This window comes from Pinus tabuliformis, chromosome 2_2, assembly GCF_031772625.1.
Source record: "Pinus tabuliformis cultivar Carrire ecotype Pingquan chromosome 2_2, CPIR1, whole genome shotgun sequence".
In the NCBI taxonomy this organism is placed as follows: domain Eukaryota; kingdom Viridiplantae; phylum Streptophyta; class Pinopsida; order Pinales; family Pinaceae; genus Pinus; species Pinus tabuliformis.
The window spans coordinates 1052794536-1052812450 of NC_142300.1; the positions used below are offsets into that span (position 1 = coordinate 1052794536).

A 17915-nucleotide genomic window follows, 5' to 3' on the forward strand; every position below is an offset into this window, starting at 1 on the left:
TTTCTGTCCATGTCTGGGTAATACCCATTTTGGAATTCTGTCATGTGATAACTTGGTTGCAGAGCAAATGTCGGATTTCTTGTCTGAAAATTAGAGAGTTTCTGCTTTGTGTTTAAAAAAGAGTTTCTACTTTGTGTTTAAAAAAAGTTACAGAGAATTAAATGGTCTTGATTTTCTTTTTTCTTTTTCCAGAGTTATTACATTTTTTTGGTAAGATTTCGAGCAAAGGTTTGAAACCATGTAGTGTGATTTATTTGAAAGACAAAAAAAAATATTAAATGGGAATTGGTTATGGAGCAAATGTCAGATTTCTAGTTTGAAAATTAGAGTTTTATATGAGTTTTTGATATTTATTAAAAAAATGTAAAAAATTGAATGGTTTTGGTCTTATTTCTGAATTCATTTCACAAAATTTTTTAGGCTAACATTTGGCTCCAGTAATTGGTACTAAATGTAGTTGATTTTAAAGGCAAAAATATAAATAAATAAATAACCAGTGCAACTAGTAAGTGTGATTCTTCTTTAAGACAAAAAAAATTAATGAACAATACGTTGGGTCTAAGAATTAGAGCTTCAAATGAGTTTCTGCTGAGGATTAAAAAAATAACAAAAAGTTAAATGGTTTTGGTAGTTTTCTTCCAGATACATTACTTTACATTACTTTGCCGAAGTTTGGAACCCTCCATTGTGGTTAATCTCAAAGATAAAAAATTGAATGACTCATTTGTTAAAAATCACATAATAAAATACCATGTTTTTTATTTGACTTTTTTTAATGTTACTTTAAGAGACTAGTTGTTTGCCATAACTTTGGAATATTACATCTCTGTGATATGTTCAGACACTGAAATACCATGTTTTCAATTTTTAATGTTACTTTTAGAGACTAGTTGTTTCCATAACTTAGGAATATTATATCTCTGTGACATGTTCATGCTGCTATTCCATTGTAGAAGAATTGTTCATGCTGCTATTCCATTCTAGAAGAATTGTGTGACATGCTCATTACAGTGACTTATAATCCACGGCAAAGACAACTGCACCATATTGTGAGTCTAGGGATGCAGTTGGTGGGGACCTTGTGTTCCCTTTTCAAATAAATTTGATGTGATCAAATATCACTTTTTTTTTTTTCAACAACCAGGATTTCAGTGCTTTTTCTTTTACAACTGTAAATTTACTACATTGGGTAAACTCCATAGAAACCTCTGAGAATTGAATTTTTTTCCAAGGACCACCCAGAGTGGCCGTTCTAAGAATTGATCTATGCTAATAATCCAGCAAGAAAATGCATCTTAGTCTCTATCTTTGCATCTTGTGTTGGTTTCAATTGTGATGTCCCAACATAAACTCTCTATCAGACCTTGACTTTTAAGGCAGCAGACATCAAACCGTTCTCATAGCTTCTGAGGCTAGCAACCTTCTACTAAAGGGTTAAGTCGTTTAATCTCTGAACTTACAAAAACGACAGTGGAACAGCTTGTCAGAGAGGTGATCAAACTTTAGTCAAATCATGACAAAACTTAATGCATTTCTGGAAAGTGTCTGATAAAACTTTTCATCAGTAGTAGACCTGTATGAAATGTTAAGTGTTATTTTGAACTATGCATTTACAAAGTTTTGAGGCAAAAACTATTTTCGTATTTAATGTATTTCTGGAAAGTGTGAAAGATAACTTTTCACTAATAGTAGGGACATATCTGTTTCATGTTAAGTGTTATTTTAAATCATACTCATTTAAATGAGTCAAAAATTATTTTGGTATAATTTAGGTGAGTGAGATTATTCATGGATTTGAATAGGTGTTTTATTTATTATTAATTTGAATTTTAGTGGGTTTAGAATTAAAAATTGTTTGTAATTTCATGTTTGGAATAATATTTCTCAGTTATACATAAAGCTTAAGCTTATTTTCAGAACATTGGAATGTAAAACGATAAATTATTTTTTTCAAATTGTACTTTCATGTTCTGAATAATATTTTTCAGTTATATATAAAGCTTAAGCTCATTTTCAGAACATTGGAATGTAAAGTGATAGATTATTATTTTCAACTATATATATTTACAAGATTTTGAGTTAAAAACTCATAACTTAATATTTTGAGTGAGTTAAAAACTTGTAATTTAATATTTTTGAATGATATTTCTCATAAATAGATAAAGCTAGCTCTCAAATAATTAGGTTTTCCCCAAATATTAAGCACCATGTAGTAAGTCAATGCTTTTTAATCTTGTTCTTTAAATGAGAATATTAACAATATTTCTCAACCATATACAAACCTCTCTCAGAACATTGGAATGTAAAGTGATAGTTATTATTTTCAACTATATATATTTACAAAGTTTTGAGTTAAAAGCTTGTAACTTAATATTTTGAATGATAGTTCTCATAGATACATAAATCTAGTTCTCATAGTTACATAAAGCTAGTTCTCAAATGATTAGGTTTACATAAAATATTAAATACTATGCAGTAAGTCAACTTTTGGCTTATTGATTTTTAAGCTTGTCCATTGAATGAGAATAATGTAGTATCCAATAGATAGATTGAAAAGGCAGTGAGTGGATCACTGACATATTGCGTGGTGCTTAATACTACATGTACTGCATTAGCTTGGGTAGATCTGGCTTTCCAACGATAAATTAAGTTTTTTGTGAAAGAATAATATCTTTATAGAAAGAAATAAAATGTTTCCATATTGTGATAAAAATTTAAAGATGTTGATATATTCTTATTTTTTCCTTTACATCAAATGAAATCTCAATTTTAACTTCCTTGCATCTCTTAATCTATATTCATATATTGATAATTATTGAACCTATTTACTTGTTTGTAAAATGGTTAACCATGCATAGGCCTATGTATATGGACTATGAAATGGACTATATAGCAGTTCTTCTCACTATAAAGTCCATTTATAAATGTTCCTATGCTAGTAGGTTTTCTCGCTCTGTCATTGCCCACCAGCTTGAGCATGGCTCTAAATTCTTTCTAGCAACCCTGACCACACCAGTTAATTCTCCCACTGCATGTTCTTATCACCCCAATAGGTTTTCTCGCTGTCATTGTTTATCTACTTTTGTCAACCACCAATTAAGTGGTTGTGGTAGTCTAAAGATTATCAGAGTAAAATGGCTTGCTCTTTGTTAAAAAGGTCTATTGAGTAAAATGTTATTTTGGAATATAGTTGGTAGTACTTATCACTCCAATAGGTTTTCTGGTTGTCATTGTTTATAAAATGGTTAACCATGCATAGGCCTATGTATATGGACTATATACCAGTTCTTCTCACTATAAAGTCCATTTATAAATGTTCCTATGCTAGTAGGTTTTCTTGCTGTCATTGCCCACCAGCCTGAGCATGGTTCTAAATTCTCTCTAGCAAGCCTGACTACACTAGTTAATTCTCCCACTGCATGTTCTTATCACCCCAATTGGTTTTCTGGTTGTCATTGTTTATCTACTTTTGTCAACCACCAATTAAGTGGTTGTGGTAGTCTAAAGATTATCAAAGTAAAATGGCTTGCTATTTGTTAAAAAGGTCTATTGAGTAAAATGTTATTTTGGAATACAGTTGGTAGTTCTTATCGCTCCAATAGGCTTTCTGGCTGTGATTGTTTATCTACTTTTGTCAATCACCAATTAAGTTGTTGACGAGTCTAAAAATTATCAGAGTAAAATGGCTTGCACTTTGTTAAAAAGGTCTATGGAGTAAAATGTTATTTTGGAATACGTTTGGCCAAATAATTTTTTGTTTTTTTTTTTTTAATCAGATAACCATGAAAATTAGAAACTGTATTATTTTTTAATTTAAAATGTATTTTTAACCTAAAAAATTATTTGAAATCTACCTAAATAATTATAGCAATCTGATCATATAAACTTTAAAACATGAAATTTTAATTTTATTTTAAAAATCCATAAAAAGGATTGGAAAAACACTTCATTAGAATACTGCTGGTAAGCATACTGTTTGTGATTGTACCCTGAAAGAGTAAACTGTCATGTTTGTTGGTTTGTGTGGAAGAAGGTGGTTGTGGTTTTCTGGTCAACAATGAATTGTCTAAAAACGTGTTTTGTGAGGAGATATTTTATGTATATGCTGTTTTCGAGACAACTGTCGAGTATATTAAATGAGTATGGTCAGAGACATCTGGGCAGGGGGACCTGGGTATTAATGATGGCGTAGGACCACCGCACCGCATTGGATTCTTGTGGCCTGTCACTTTCGCTGCCTGGGGTGATAAGAATATTCGGCATATTCTGTTTTGTTATTTTAATGATCGGTCGTAGACTTTGACATCTATTTTTAATATGACAGTAGTTTAATAATGGTCCGAATCACATTATCTTAACAACTAATAGACAATTATCACATTCAATGAAATTTAATTTTTTAATTTCGTAGTATTTGTTGACCGTTTAGTATGGAATTGTTTTAAAAGAATTATATGTATTTTAAATTTTCTTTAATCTTGTGAGATCATTAATTTGGACTAATATAGAAGGTGAAGGTGGTTTATTATATAATTAGTATAATTATATTAAAAATATTAATGTGGTTTTTATAGTTAAAAGCTTTATAAATGTAAACAAAATTATATCTTACTCTTTCACACATTTATATGTATTTTAAATTCTTTTTAATATTGACATCATTAATTTTGACTAATATAAAAGGTTGTTTATTATATAATTAGTACAATTACATTATCAATATTAATGTGGTTGCTATAGCCGAAAGCCTCATAAATATAACAAAAAAACTATTGCAATATGAAGAATGTCTTACGGATGTACACATTTATTTGATTCACTGTGTATAAAAAAAATTATGGGTCAACTTTAACTTGAAAATAAAAATAAAAAATTATGCATCTTATTGTAAAATGGACCATTTTGCTAAATAAAATTTCCTCATCTAATTAGAATATTAAATTATTAAAATTGGAATAATCTCAAATCCCTAGGAAATTGGTGGGCGGGTAGTCATGTGGCATGAATCTAATTTAACTTGAGAGAAAAAAAGAATTGCACATATTATTGTAAATGGGCCATTTTGCTAAATATAATTTGTTTATATATTAATTTCCTCGTCTAACTAAAATATGAACATATTAGAATTGGAATAATCTCAAATCCCTAGGAAATTGGTTGGCAGGGAGCCACGTGGCACAAATATAAATTTATTAATTTATTAAAAGTCAATGCAACCTAAAAAACTCTGTAACATGCTACAAACGTTGATAAACATTAAGACTAAGCATATGCTGAGCATATTCCATTGAGAATCAGTCTAGGTAGTCAATTAAAAAAAAAAGGTCAACAGATTTTCATCCACCTTAAGTTGAAATAAGAAGCTTTCGGCAATTTGATGTTTTTTTTTCTCCCTCCATGCTTTATAGTGTGGGACTTTGTTTATTGACATTCAATAATATTGGCATACTACATGGAGTTTGTTGATATTTTTTTAAAGTATTATTTGGTTGTTATGTAATTATAGTATACATATGATATGCCATATTGTAAAATGCATATAATTTTAGTTGGATAAACCATATTTACCAACAACCATATAATGGCTAATAATTTTGTTCTCCACTAAATCTACTTAAAAGTGTGTGTTAACATTTCAATGGGTTACCACATTTCATCGCGCGCTGGAGATGGTTCTCTCCTGCCCCCGCCTCTGAAGCCCTGCTCGTCCCCGCCGAGCCTTGGCAGCCCTGCTGCCGGGCTTGCTGGCCCTTCCGAGCTCCCTCCGCTGCGCCCCTCTGCTTTCCTGGGCCTCCTGCCCGTTTTTTGCGTTTGGCTCGCCCTGTGGTAGCCCCCCGTCGCTGCTCTTTTTTTCTGGGCCTCCTGCCCTCTCCCTCTCGCTTTTGCCTGAGCCCTCTTTTCAATGGATCCTCAAGATCCATCCCAGCCCGATTTTGAGAAAGCCTTCGCTTCTCTCGTCCCCGAAGATAATGCTGAGCGGATTCGACCTTCTGCCTCCAAATTTATCAAAAAGCTTGATGAAATCCCAGAAATTCCTCTTCCTCTCTCTCTTCCAAGGAGATCTGCTGTAGCCCTAGCTGAGCGCGGTTTGGTTGGCCAGTTCACGGGCCTTTGGCCCTCCCCTCGAGCTGTACAACGATGGGTGGAAAGAAATTGGAACGCCATGGTCCAAGGGAAAATTGCCATAAGGTTCTGCGGCAGAGGATTCTATACATTCCTTTTTGAATCAATAGATGATCGCAATCTTATATTCAGGAATGGGCCATATTTTATGGATTCAAGAGGTCTTTATCTCAATCGTTGGACCCCGGGCTTTGATCCTGAAATGGATGTTCCCAATGCTGTCCCTGTTTGGGTTCGTCTTCCACATCTGCCGCTTCACTGCTGGGCCGATGAAACTGTACGAGCAATAGGAAATGCTATAGGTAAATATGTGGACAGATCTGAACCAAAGGAAAATATGTATGCATGCGCGAGGATTTGTGTGGAGGTAGACTTGGGCAAAGGTCTTCCAGAGGCAGTCAAACTCAGAGTGGATCAGTGGACGCATATTCAGCAGGTGGACTATGAACAACTCCCCTTCAAGTGTAAGGTATGTCACGAGTATGGTCATTTTGCGAATAGGTGCCCTAAATCTAAACCAGAAATCAATAATACTATGTCTGAAACTCAAGAGGAAGAATGGGAAGTAGTAAGGAAAAAAAAGAAGTCCAACCCTCCCCCCGAGTCCAAAGAACCTCTCTCCGGAACCCATCTCTCCTCCCCTGTCTTCCCCTCATCCTCCAACCCCTTTGGATCTCTTGCATCAGAGGAACCTCCTTCACCCCCCCCTTCCCCCATAGGCCCCAGAACCTCCCCCTCCTCCCCCCACTGTGCTTCCCCTCCACACTCTGCTGATAGGAGCTTATCCAAAAATAAATCGAAAGTGACCAATGATGGCCCTCATTCTGAACAGCCAGTATTGACCCGCATTGAGCCCCCCTTGGTCTCTTCGAATCCAGCTCAGTCAGTTCCCGGACTGCAGCCTATAAGAACTACCAGAAGTTCCTCCAAAGATCTTGGTGCATCCGGTGACATCTACAAGAAATCTGGGCCAGGCAGAAAATCAGCCAAGCAGCACCGGGAAGAAAGTTCGCAAAAGGACATAGCTCTAGGGATTCAAACCCCTATGGACTCCTTCATTACAGGTTCCCAAGAGAAAGATACAGCAACCAAAGAACTTGAGAGGCGAGCACCTCCTCGATCGAATGTCTTATGATGAAGCTTTTATCTTGGAATAGCAGGGGTATGGGGCACCCCTCCAAAACAGCGGCCCTAAGAGATCTTCTTCATTCAGAAAGCCCTGAAATCGTTTTACTTCAGGAAACCAAACAAAATCAGAATGATATGCAGACAATCATTGAATCACAAAAATCCTTCATAGGGATCAGTAGTAATTCCAGAGGAGCCTCTGGAGGAATCACCACTATGTGGAAAAAGCAGCATTGGAATTGTGCATCTTCAGTCATCAACTCAAATTGGATCAGGACCAACCTCGTCAACAAAGAAGAAAACTGTGATATTATCATTTATAATATCTATATCCCCAACCATTTTCGGGAAAAGGAACAATGCTGGAAGGAATTGAAGCAGGAAATAGATAAGGAGCAGAATACAAATCTTATCCTTGCGGGAGATCTCAATTTAATTCTCCACGCGAACGAGAAAAGGGGGGGTGCCTTCACCCCAGATCCTTTTAGAAGGCAGCTAGAAACCATCATGGCGGAAGTCGAATTGCTGGACATTATTCCAAAGAATAGAAAATACACGTGGAACAATAGACGTCTGGGACCAGGTAACATTATGGAAAGGCTGGACAGAATCTTGATCAATGTTTCTCTTCTTTCCTATTTTGCTGCAGGTCATACCAAAATTCTAAGCGCTACAGCTTCAGATCATTCTCCCATCCTTCTAACGTTGGACGCACATGCCAACCTGGGACCAATCCCTTTCAGATACAATCCATTATGGAAAGAAAGCCCTGAGGCTGAATCTATTATAGCAGAAACATGGAAGAAACATGTTGAAGGATCCCCAAATTATATTTGGGAAACTAAAATTCGAAACATAAGGAAAGCACTTAAGGATTGGGCAAAAACTAGCTACCAAGAACCAGAAAAAATCAAAGGAAAATTGCAGCAGAGTTTGGAAGAGATACAAAAAAAAATAGAAGAACAAGGACTCACTAATCAGCTCAAAGACAAGGAATGGGAAGTGCAGGAACAACTCACTCAAATTAAGAGAGCAGAAGAAGTCAAATGGAGGCTTAAGTCGCGAGAAATATGGTTAAAAGAAGGGGACAAAAATACAGCATACTTCCACAAGCAGGCCACTGTAAAAAAATCAAGAAACATTGTAACCGCTATCATTGATAGTCAAGGCAGCAGGCATGACGATCAGGAATCTATCAAAAGGGCAGCCTTCCATCACTACAAGAACCTACTCACTGAAAATCAAGACGCTAGAGACTACACGGCCTTTCTCCAACACCTTCCAAGGAAAATCTCGGCTGAAGAAAATGAAAGGATGAATAGAGAAATAACTGAGGAAGAGGTTAAAAAAGCTATCTGGACTCTTCAACCAGACAAATCTCCAGGGCCAGATGGCTTCTCAATTAATTTTTACAGAGACCACTGGCATTTGATAAAAAAAGATCTGGTAAAGATGATTAAAGGAATACAAAGAAAAAAGAAAATGGGGGGGTTCACTAATTCAACAAATCTAGCCCTCATCCCCAAGGAATCCAGGCCCACCTCCTTTTCCAGGTTCAGACCTATTTCCTTGTGCAACACTTCTTATAAGATCTTTGCAAAAATCATAGCTGCTAGACTTCAACCTGTGCTTCCTTCTATCATATCTGAAAATCAGGGCGGCTTCATGGCTAACCGGCAGATTCATGACTCCATCTCCTTGGTTCAAGAAGCTATCCATTCTAGTACCTCCAGACAAGAGAAAGGTTTCGTTCTCAAGCTAGATCTAGCCAACGCATTCGACCGAGTCAGACACTCCTTCTTGTACGCTGTCATGGGAAAAATGGGCTTCAACTCTGAATTCATAAGCACCATCGCTGCATGCATCACTGGCCCTTGGATCTCGCCTCTCATCAATGGCCGCCCCTGTGAATACTTTCAATCCACAAGAGGTCTAAGGCAAGGATGCCCTCTCTCACCCTATCTTTTCATCATGATGTCGGAATCCTTCAGCAGCAACCTTGATTACAATCGAAGAGTAGGCCTCATCTCGGGCATCAAGTATGGGAATGGAGTTAAAAATATCAATCATTCACAATTCGCTGACGATACTTTGCTAATTGGCGGGGCCTCCACCACAATAGCAAGGCGCTTCAAATCTATTCTTGACCAATTTATGGAGTGCTCTGGAGGAGAAGTCAACCTTCAGAAAAGCTGCATCTATGGATGGAACATCTCTAATCAAACAGCTCACAACATTGCCAATATATTTGGAGTAGCCTACAAAGAAACCTGGGACCACTTCACATATCTAGGGATGCCAGTTACTTTGGGCGTCCTTAAAGCATCTACCTGGAGTGAAGTAATTGACAAAGTCAAAAGAAAGGTGCAGCAATGGGGAACTCAATGGCTCAACCCAGCGGGTAGATTAATCTTGCTTAAATCAGGTATTTCCTCCTTACCATTATACCGCTTCACTCTTTATCAAGCTCCAGCTTCTTTCCACAACAAGTTAGAAATTGCTCTCCGTAATTTTTTATGGCAAGGAGGGAAACAAGATAAAAATAGATTCAATTTGGTCAATTGGAGAAATGTAATCCAATCTCCAGATAGAGGTGGATTGGGAATCAGAATGCCTAAATTACTGAATCTTGCCTTTGGGATTAAAATGGCTTGGAGACTCATCAGTGAACCTAAAGCCTGGTGGAAACAGGTTCTTGAATGCAAGTATCTTTCAGACAGCAGGCAAAGATTACTTGAATCTGATATTCCAGCAAGGGACTCCACTAAAATATGGCAACTTTGTAAGAAAGCAATTCCCATTCTTGTCCAAAATACTTCAAAAATTCCAGGGGATGGGAGCAGCATTAATTATGCCACTGATAAAATTATGGGTTTTCAACCTATAAATTCTGTAGAAGAAGCCATTCCCATTATTATTTATCTGCATAGTAAGGGCATCCAGAGGCTGGATCAAATCTCAAAATGGGACGAGGAGAGCGGAGCTTGGCTTAGCTGGGAATTTCCGGTCATTCCTCCACACTTGGACTCTAGCTTGCAAGCCCTCATTAAAAATCTCCAAAATAGAGCTCCTATTAAAAAAGGAGCTCTAGATGGGCTCAGATGGGACCCCACGGGCTCAGGGTATACCATTAAATCTGGCTATCAATACATCTGCAATAGCACTTATCAAGCTCCGGTTTGGAATCAATGGCAAATAATCTGGAAATCTGAGGCCATCCCAAAGGTCAAATTCTTCATCTGGCTGTTGCTTAAAGGGAAAATTCTCACCTCGGAAAATTTAAAAAAAAGAGGGATATATGGTCCCTCAATCTGTCCTAACTGCTGCTCTGAGGAGGAAACCATCCACCATCTTTTTCTTGAATGTGCCTTTGCGAAGAGATGCTGGACTATTATGGCCAAACTTGGCAATATAAACTGGCAGCCCCAGCAAAACATTGCTGAGACAATACATTATTGGAGAAGGAATTGCCCCTGGAAAGATAAGCGGAGCAAGATTGTCAAAAGAACCTGGGACATCATCCCACACAACCTTCTCTGGAAAATCTGGCTCACTAGAAACAAGAAAATTTTTCAAAACCAAGAAGGCAATGTTAGAATAACATGTAGCAGTGCTCACCTTCTAGCGCAGGAAACGATAGTAGTCAAATGCTCAGGCATCATTAAAATTACTGATTACACTACTGAGGAAAGGATCATGATCAGTCATATTCTAGATAGTACAGGCCATCATCATAATATTCAGAGAAGGAGCGCGAATCCTAACCACAAGATCAAACAATGGGAAATAAGGCTCTCATCTCAGGAATTCAAGAGATGGATGACGAGCAATAACTGTCCAATTTTACTCTTTGACGGGGCCTCTAAGTCCAATCCAGGACCAGCAGGAGCAGGAGGAGTTATTCTAGATGAGAAAGGAGAAGAAATAAGTAGCTATGAATGGAGTTTAGGAGTCAAAACTAACAATATTGCGGAGGCTCTTGCTCTGTTCCAAGGTTTGATGCAACTTCAAAAAAGGGGTATCAAAAAGGCAATCGTGCTAGGAGACTCTTCGATTGTCATCGGATATATGAATCATCACAGGCCGTCATCAAATAGCAGCCTCCAACAACACCTCTGCCGCCTCAATCTCCTCACCGATTACTTCAGTACAATTCGGTTCTATCATATTCTGCGCACACACAATGGGGCAGCGGACAGTCATGCTAATAAAGCCGTCGGATATCGAGAGGGAACCCTAAGGCACAATCAGCAATCCTTCTTCCAGCCTCTGCCATGAATCTAGTGAAATCTGACAATCCCCAAGCGCGCAATCCCAACAAGCGTGCGGGGGGTATGGTGACTACAGTTTTCGGGCACACGAAAAGCCCAATCAATCAGCTTCAGAATACGATCAGCAATCCATTGGTAATCCCAAGCAAAACTCATAAACGAAGAGGACTGACCAAGGATCTCACTGCCTCAGACAATCGTCCCAGAAATCCCACAAAATACTTTAACTCTGCAGAGAATCGGTCTTCTGAAAAGAATTCAGGATGCCGCAGTCGGATTCAATCTTTAAATAGGAGAGCAGATCCTCTCATCTTACAGCATAACGTCCAAGAGCATCACTGTGAAGTCGAAGGAAGCAACCAGGGCCAGCTGCGACATAGAAGATGTGCCTTGGTATCGATTTTATTTCCCCTGCTTTTTATTTCGCTAACCTATCTATTGGACTCTTACAGGAACAGAACTAAAGGATTGATCAAGAGCTTCAGAAGCCCTCCTTCTATACCCACCGCTCCTCTCTCAGCTCATTTGCTGATCGTTGACCCTTGGCTCTCCATCCCGCCCCCCTCTCTTGCTCCTTCCTGGCTACTTTCCCCCTTCTCTTTTCCCTGCCATTATACAGAGCGTCATCTCTCAGATCCGCCCTCTCTCTTATCCTCGAAGTTGAGACTTGGGCTCTCGAACTCCCTCTGTTGCAGCTTATTCTCTATCAGATCCGACATCAAACCGTGGTCCCCTCTTCCTTGTAACCTCACGGAGCCCTTAGGTTGTTCTTGTGATTCTGTCTCTTTTAAAATCAATCCTTTCTCTGTGAAGGCGCGTGAGGAGCAATGTTTTCACTGCCGAGACCTACAAGCGGAATTCGACGAGGTCAGAGCTCAACAGCGAATTCTGGAAGATCAAGTGCGAAATATGGAAGCTAGGCAAGCAGAAAAGATCCATTGTCTGGAAGGAAAATTTGAGGAGCAGTTCAGAAATCTCCATGCTAAGTACCGTACAGAAATGGAGTTGTTTCTCCACAGGGTTCACTCGCTTCAGGATCAGTTCAACGGGCTTAGCAATAGATGCATCCATGCTGAGGAATCATTGGCAATTTTAAGAGACATTTTGGAAGCCAAACAGAAAGCAAAATCAACTTCTTCAAGCGTCAATCCAATGGAAGCAGATCAGCACCCAGAGGACTCTACTGCGAGGAATATCAGTCATATTTCCATCGATTAAATCATGTATTGCAAATGCAAATTTTTGTGTCTTCAGTTCGTCCGAATCTATAGTAGTACTTGCTCTTTAGTAGTCCGAATTTTGAGAATCCAGCTCAGGGATAGGGACCTCATTCTCTATCCTTGGATTTGTAATGCTCTTGCAGCAAACTATGTATGGCTTTATGCCTTAGCACTTTTTTCAATCAATACATAGCATCCGAATTTGTTAAAAAAAAAAAAAACATTTCAATGGGTTGTTTGCTAGTGAATAATCTTATATACATAATAATTGTTAGAAAGAGATGGTTAATAACACATTTCCTACATTAAAAGTTTTGCTACTTTAGAAACTAGTTTTGGGTGTCAGTTCTCGTTGTTGAATTTATAGCATTCTTAACTCAAATCCTCAAGGTGATGTGATAAAATCCTCCATAGATTTGGGGTGTAGCGAGTTGTCCCTCACTCTCTCATAATAGCATTGACTTGCATTTAGAGTGTAAGTCCTTTAGCATCCTTTCTCACACTTGTATCCATTGAAGACTTGTAACATCCCCAACCCCCAAAATAGGGATTAACATGCCTTTGAGGTGCAAGCCTTTAGCATCCTTCCGCATTCTCATACTAACATGGCGTTGGGGTGCAAATGCTAGCATCATCACTCACTTTCATACTAACTTGGCTTTGAGGTGCAAATCCTTAAGTTTATGTGAAAACATCCTCCCTAGAATTGAGTTGAAGTGATCCATTATCATGGAGTAAGTCCCCTTTGAATGAAGCACACCTTGATGATGTTCACTACCCCCAACCCCAACATGCCATCTAATGGCCAATAGGGATAGCCTTTGAGGGCATATGATGAAATATTGGTTGTTGTAATGATGTATTTATGCCCACCCTAGCATCCCCCCTCATTTGCATATTAACATGGCTTTCGAGTGCAAATCCTTGAGTTGATTTAATAACATGTTGCCAAGTTTTAGAGTGTAGGAAGCTATCACTCATCAAGTGTAAGTCCCCTTGGAACAAAGCACCCTTTGAGGATTGTAACACACCAACACCCAAAGTACCCCTTGAGGACTTGTGACACTTTCAACACCCAACAAGTGAGAATGGACTTTAAATGTCTAGAACGAAGTATTGACCACTATGAAAACTTATTTACCTACAACTTCCCACCCTCATTGTAACAGAATTTTTATCCCCAACTAATGATGTGTCTTCATTAACTAATGGATGAGGAGCTAGGCGTGGTTGACTTAGAAGAGCTCACTTTTGATTTAACATGACTTTGGGGTGCAAGTGCCCTCCCTCACTTCGATACTACCATGAATTTGTTTGGGGTGTAAGCCTTTGCTTTGGTCCCACAATCACTTCATTGTTATCATTACTAATACTTAAGGGTCATATCTTGTGGGCCATATTTAACTTGTGGGCAACATCTATAAGCGAAGCTCATTCCACACTGATACTTTCATTCCTCATCCCTCGAGATGGGATGTTAGGGAAGGGAATGGTGAGAATGACTACCTAGCATGAGGAGAAGAGGACAATGATTGATGGATGGAGCACCATAGCATCGAGGTCCTAATGGATTGTTTTGGGCACTCTACCATTTATGATCATCTCCAATTGTTATAGTGAGTTCTGTTAACTAGTATCAAGTGCACATTATATTAACTAGTACCATGGAGATCAAAGCAAATCATGGAGAAAATGCTCTAACAAACACCATTACTTGTTATGATGAGACACTAGTGACTAGAGAGAGAATGAGAACCAATTTCTTCTCATAAGTTGACAAAGAGTGAATATGCCACTAGAAGTATAGGTGATTGCCATTCATTTGAAGCTTCAGTGGTGTAAATTGTTTGCAAGTGTTGAGCAAGAGCCCCTAACATTGCCATGGATTACAATAAACCATAGTTGGTTAGAAGTTTAAAATATGGGGAAGAGCAAAGAAGTCAAGACTAAGTGTAAGGGCACACCTTGCAATGGTAAGGTAGGACGAAAACAAGAGAAGGTTCTTCTAGGAGGAAAATGGTTTCTACAACAAAGACTATTGTTGCCTCTTACCATAGACATTGTTCAAACCCTGCAAAAAGGAAAGTGGAACCTAAGGAGAATAAGGTAATGTTGAAGAGAAGAAGTACTCCAAGCTTATTCCAAATATAGAAGTAGAAAGTCAAAATGCATTAAAGAAATGGAACTCTATTGAATTATAAAGGAACTCATTGCTTGTAGAGTTGAAGCATGAAGAGAAATTTGGGATGATTTTGTGTTATAAAAACTAGATCAACTCGGTGATAAGTATGATGTAATGATCATAGTCATCTAAAGTTGAAACACTAAAAGTGATAAGACAAAAAAAGATGTTAGAGCAATAAAAGTAGGGAAGGTTAAGACACTCTAAAAATCTTTAAAAAAACCTCACCCTAAGAAATGGCAAACACTCCAACAACTCTAAATAATGTAGACACAGACTCGAAGCACTAATTTTCAAACTTCTTCTATACTTATACCCTTATTATATTTTATTTTTACTAATCATTTTAATTTAAACTTAGATAAATATAAATTTAAGTTTAAATTATCAAAAACTAAACTCTAGATTATACTTTAAATTATATCACTAACATCATCATCATCATAATAATAATATAAAACAAAAAACAAACCACAAAAAACAACTACCTCGTCTTCCTATACTGATGTAAACCGAAGAATGGTATCGGTCCATAGATATTAATGAATAGCTTGCGGATGACTAAGAGAGTATGGGTATTCCGTTAATTATCATAATCATCATTGTACACCAAACGCTCTTACAACGCGGGGTGAAAGAGATATGTTACATAATGCATGTCGGCTAAACTAAAATGAAAAAATTTACATTTACATTTAAAAGAATTAATTTAAAAACAAATAATATTAATTTTGGATTTTTTTTATATATTAGGTACAGATAATTTAATAAATAATAGTAATTTTTTTTTTAAATTTAATAGATATTAATTTTTTTATTTATATAAATTTCATATATATAGAAATAGGGTTATCTTAATTTTAATTTAATTATCATTAATTATTAAATAGATGTTAGGAATTTAATGTGTACATAATATTTTAGAATATTCCTAATAATATTAAAAATTGAAATTCATATTAAAAGTAATTAAGTATTTTTTTGTCTTTTAATTAAATTGATTAATTTAAAAAAATATCATACACAAAATTTATATGAAATGAATTATAAGTTTAGTGACATGGTTTTTTAATATATATGTGTTTAAGTTATATATATATATATATAATAAATTTGTTAATTTTTATGATCGATTTTAATTTTAGCAATGTGAAACCTCTTATGAATTAAATGTTTTGATACTTGTCATGGAGGGATACTTGTAAGCATTTACTATCTATTTAATTTATTAGGTCACACTCTCTACCGTAGCATATGTTTTAATGTCAACATAAACATTTTGACTTGGTCAAAAATAAAATAAAATAAATAATAATAATAAATATAACAACTACAAAATTATAAATTTAAATTAACTATAAAATTATTGTAATTTACAACCCATAGTATTTATTTATGATATTTGTTATAGTGAAGTCTATTTAAAAGCTTGAAAAAAATAAAATGCAAGAATACCAACTTAGATCAATCTTAACTCTAGACTTAATCTATTTAAACACTTCAAATAAATCTAGATTAGATTTAAATCAAATCTAAATTAATTTATATAACTAAACTAATTAACCCAACTTCCTTTCAAACTCTTATTTTATTAAACATTTAATATATATATATATATTTCTAAATTCTTAAAATATTAAAAATACAATCATATTTTTTTCACATTACATTACATTACATTACATTACATTACACTACACTACACTACACTACACTACACTACACTACACTACACTACACTACACTACACTACACTATATATATATATATATTTCTAAATTCTTAAAATATTAAAAATACAATCATACTTTTTTTTCACATTATATTATAAAATATCTTAATTCGATACCTTTAATATATAAATTTAAAAAAGCATATAAACTTCAACTTTACATGAATGTAAAACAAATACTCCCTTTAATAGAGATATTGGAGAACTTTGAATCTCAAATTTCACCCCCATATAACAATTAAATACTTAAGCTTCGTGAACACAACCACATAATTTTGGTGACATAGTACAGCAAAACCATTGCGTGATTTGGTGGCATGTTAGGTACAACTAAACCCTCTTTTCGGTATGTTACGTGGTTGATGGCATGGGCTATCATAATAAAATATCTTTTCTTTATCTTTAAAAATTCATTTAATGTTTTTAAAATAAAATAATATAACTATTAATATAAAATAAATGATAAATGACAATTATATAACTTAGCATTACACTTTTTAAGTTTTCTTGATGTTATAATTTTCAAAGGTTCTTACTCATTGATAGGGTTGGGAAATGATGGTAAATAGTTCAAAATACAAATTTATTTATAATATTATATAATGGTTTTTTTTTTTATATAATTATAATTAATAGAGATAATTTGTTTTAGTGAATAATGTTTAAATTTTTTTAATAAAGTTAAGTTTTACTAACATAATTTGTTGAGGGTGGGATTTTTCATTAAGGTTATTCAGGTGGGCTTTTCCATTAAGGTTATCTATAATTAAATTTTGTAAGTGGTGGTTGTTTCTTGTGTTAACATTATTTAGAAATTTTTAAAATTTTATTTTTATGTTCAAAAAGAATTGCCATAAGTAGTGTGACAAATATTTTGAAAATTAGATTGAATCTGAGCATAAGATGAACAATAATAGAAAACATATTTCATCTTTAAGTTTCCTAGGATCGCACATGTAACAAACTCTTTCATCTTATGGTGTTTTGAGATTTGACCAATGCATAATTTCACTATGAAGCTCATGAGAATTAGTTTCAAACTTGACAATGTTCATTTCTTCTTAAAGCTAGTAATGACAAAGAGATAATTTTGGTTTTGGAGATTGGGGTTGATCACCTCCTTATAATATCATAGTTTCATTTTTCCCTCCATCTCTTTACTTCTCCACAATTTCTCCTTAAATTTGGAAATAATAATATTTTAAATATTATCATAACTATGCAAGATGAAAATGATGATTAAACTAGTATAAATCCAT

General features: G+C 35.7%; 1 protein-coding gene across 1 annotated transcript; it reads left to right on the top strand.

Annotated features, from left to right (window-relative positions):
- Positions 1-7287: 7287 nt before the first annotated feature.
- LOC149197011 (uncharacterized) lies at positions 7288-11529 on the top strand. Its single transcript, XM_089408527.1, has 2 exons — positions 7288-9676; positions 9839-11529. The coding sequence occupies exons 1-2, from the start codon at positions 7288-7290 to the stop codon at positions 11527-11529; spliced, it is 4080 nt and encodes a 1359-aa protein (XP_089264653.1).
- Positions 11530-17915: the final 6386 nt, after the last annotated feature.

Coding starts and splice junctions, on each gene's coding strand:
- LOC149197011 (XM_089408527.1), top strand. CDS start 7,288: ATGGGGCACCCCTCCAAAACAGCGGCCCTAAGAGATCTTCTTCATTCA. Junction 9,677..9,838: donor ATTAATCTTGCTTAAATCAG/GTATTTCCTCCT, acceptor TCCAATCTCCAG/ATAGAGGTGGATTGGGAATC.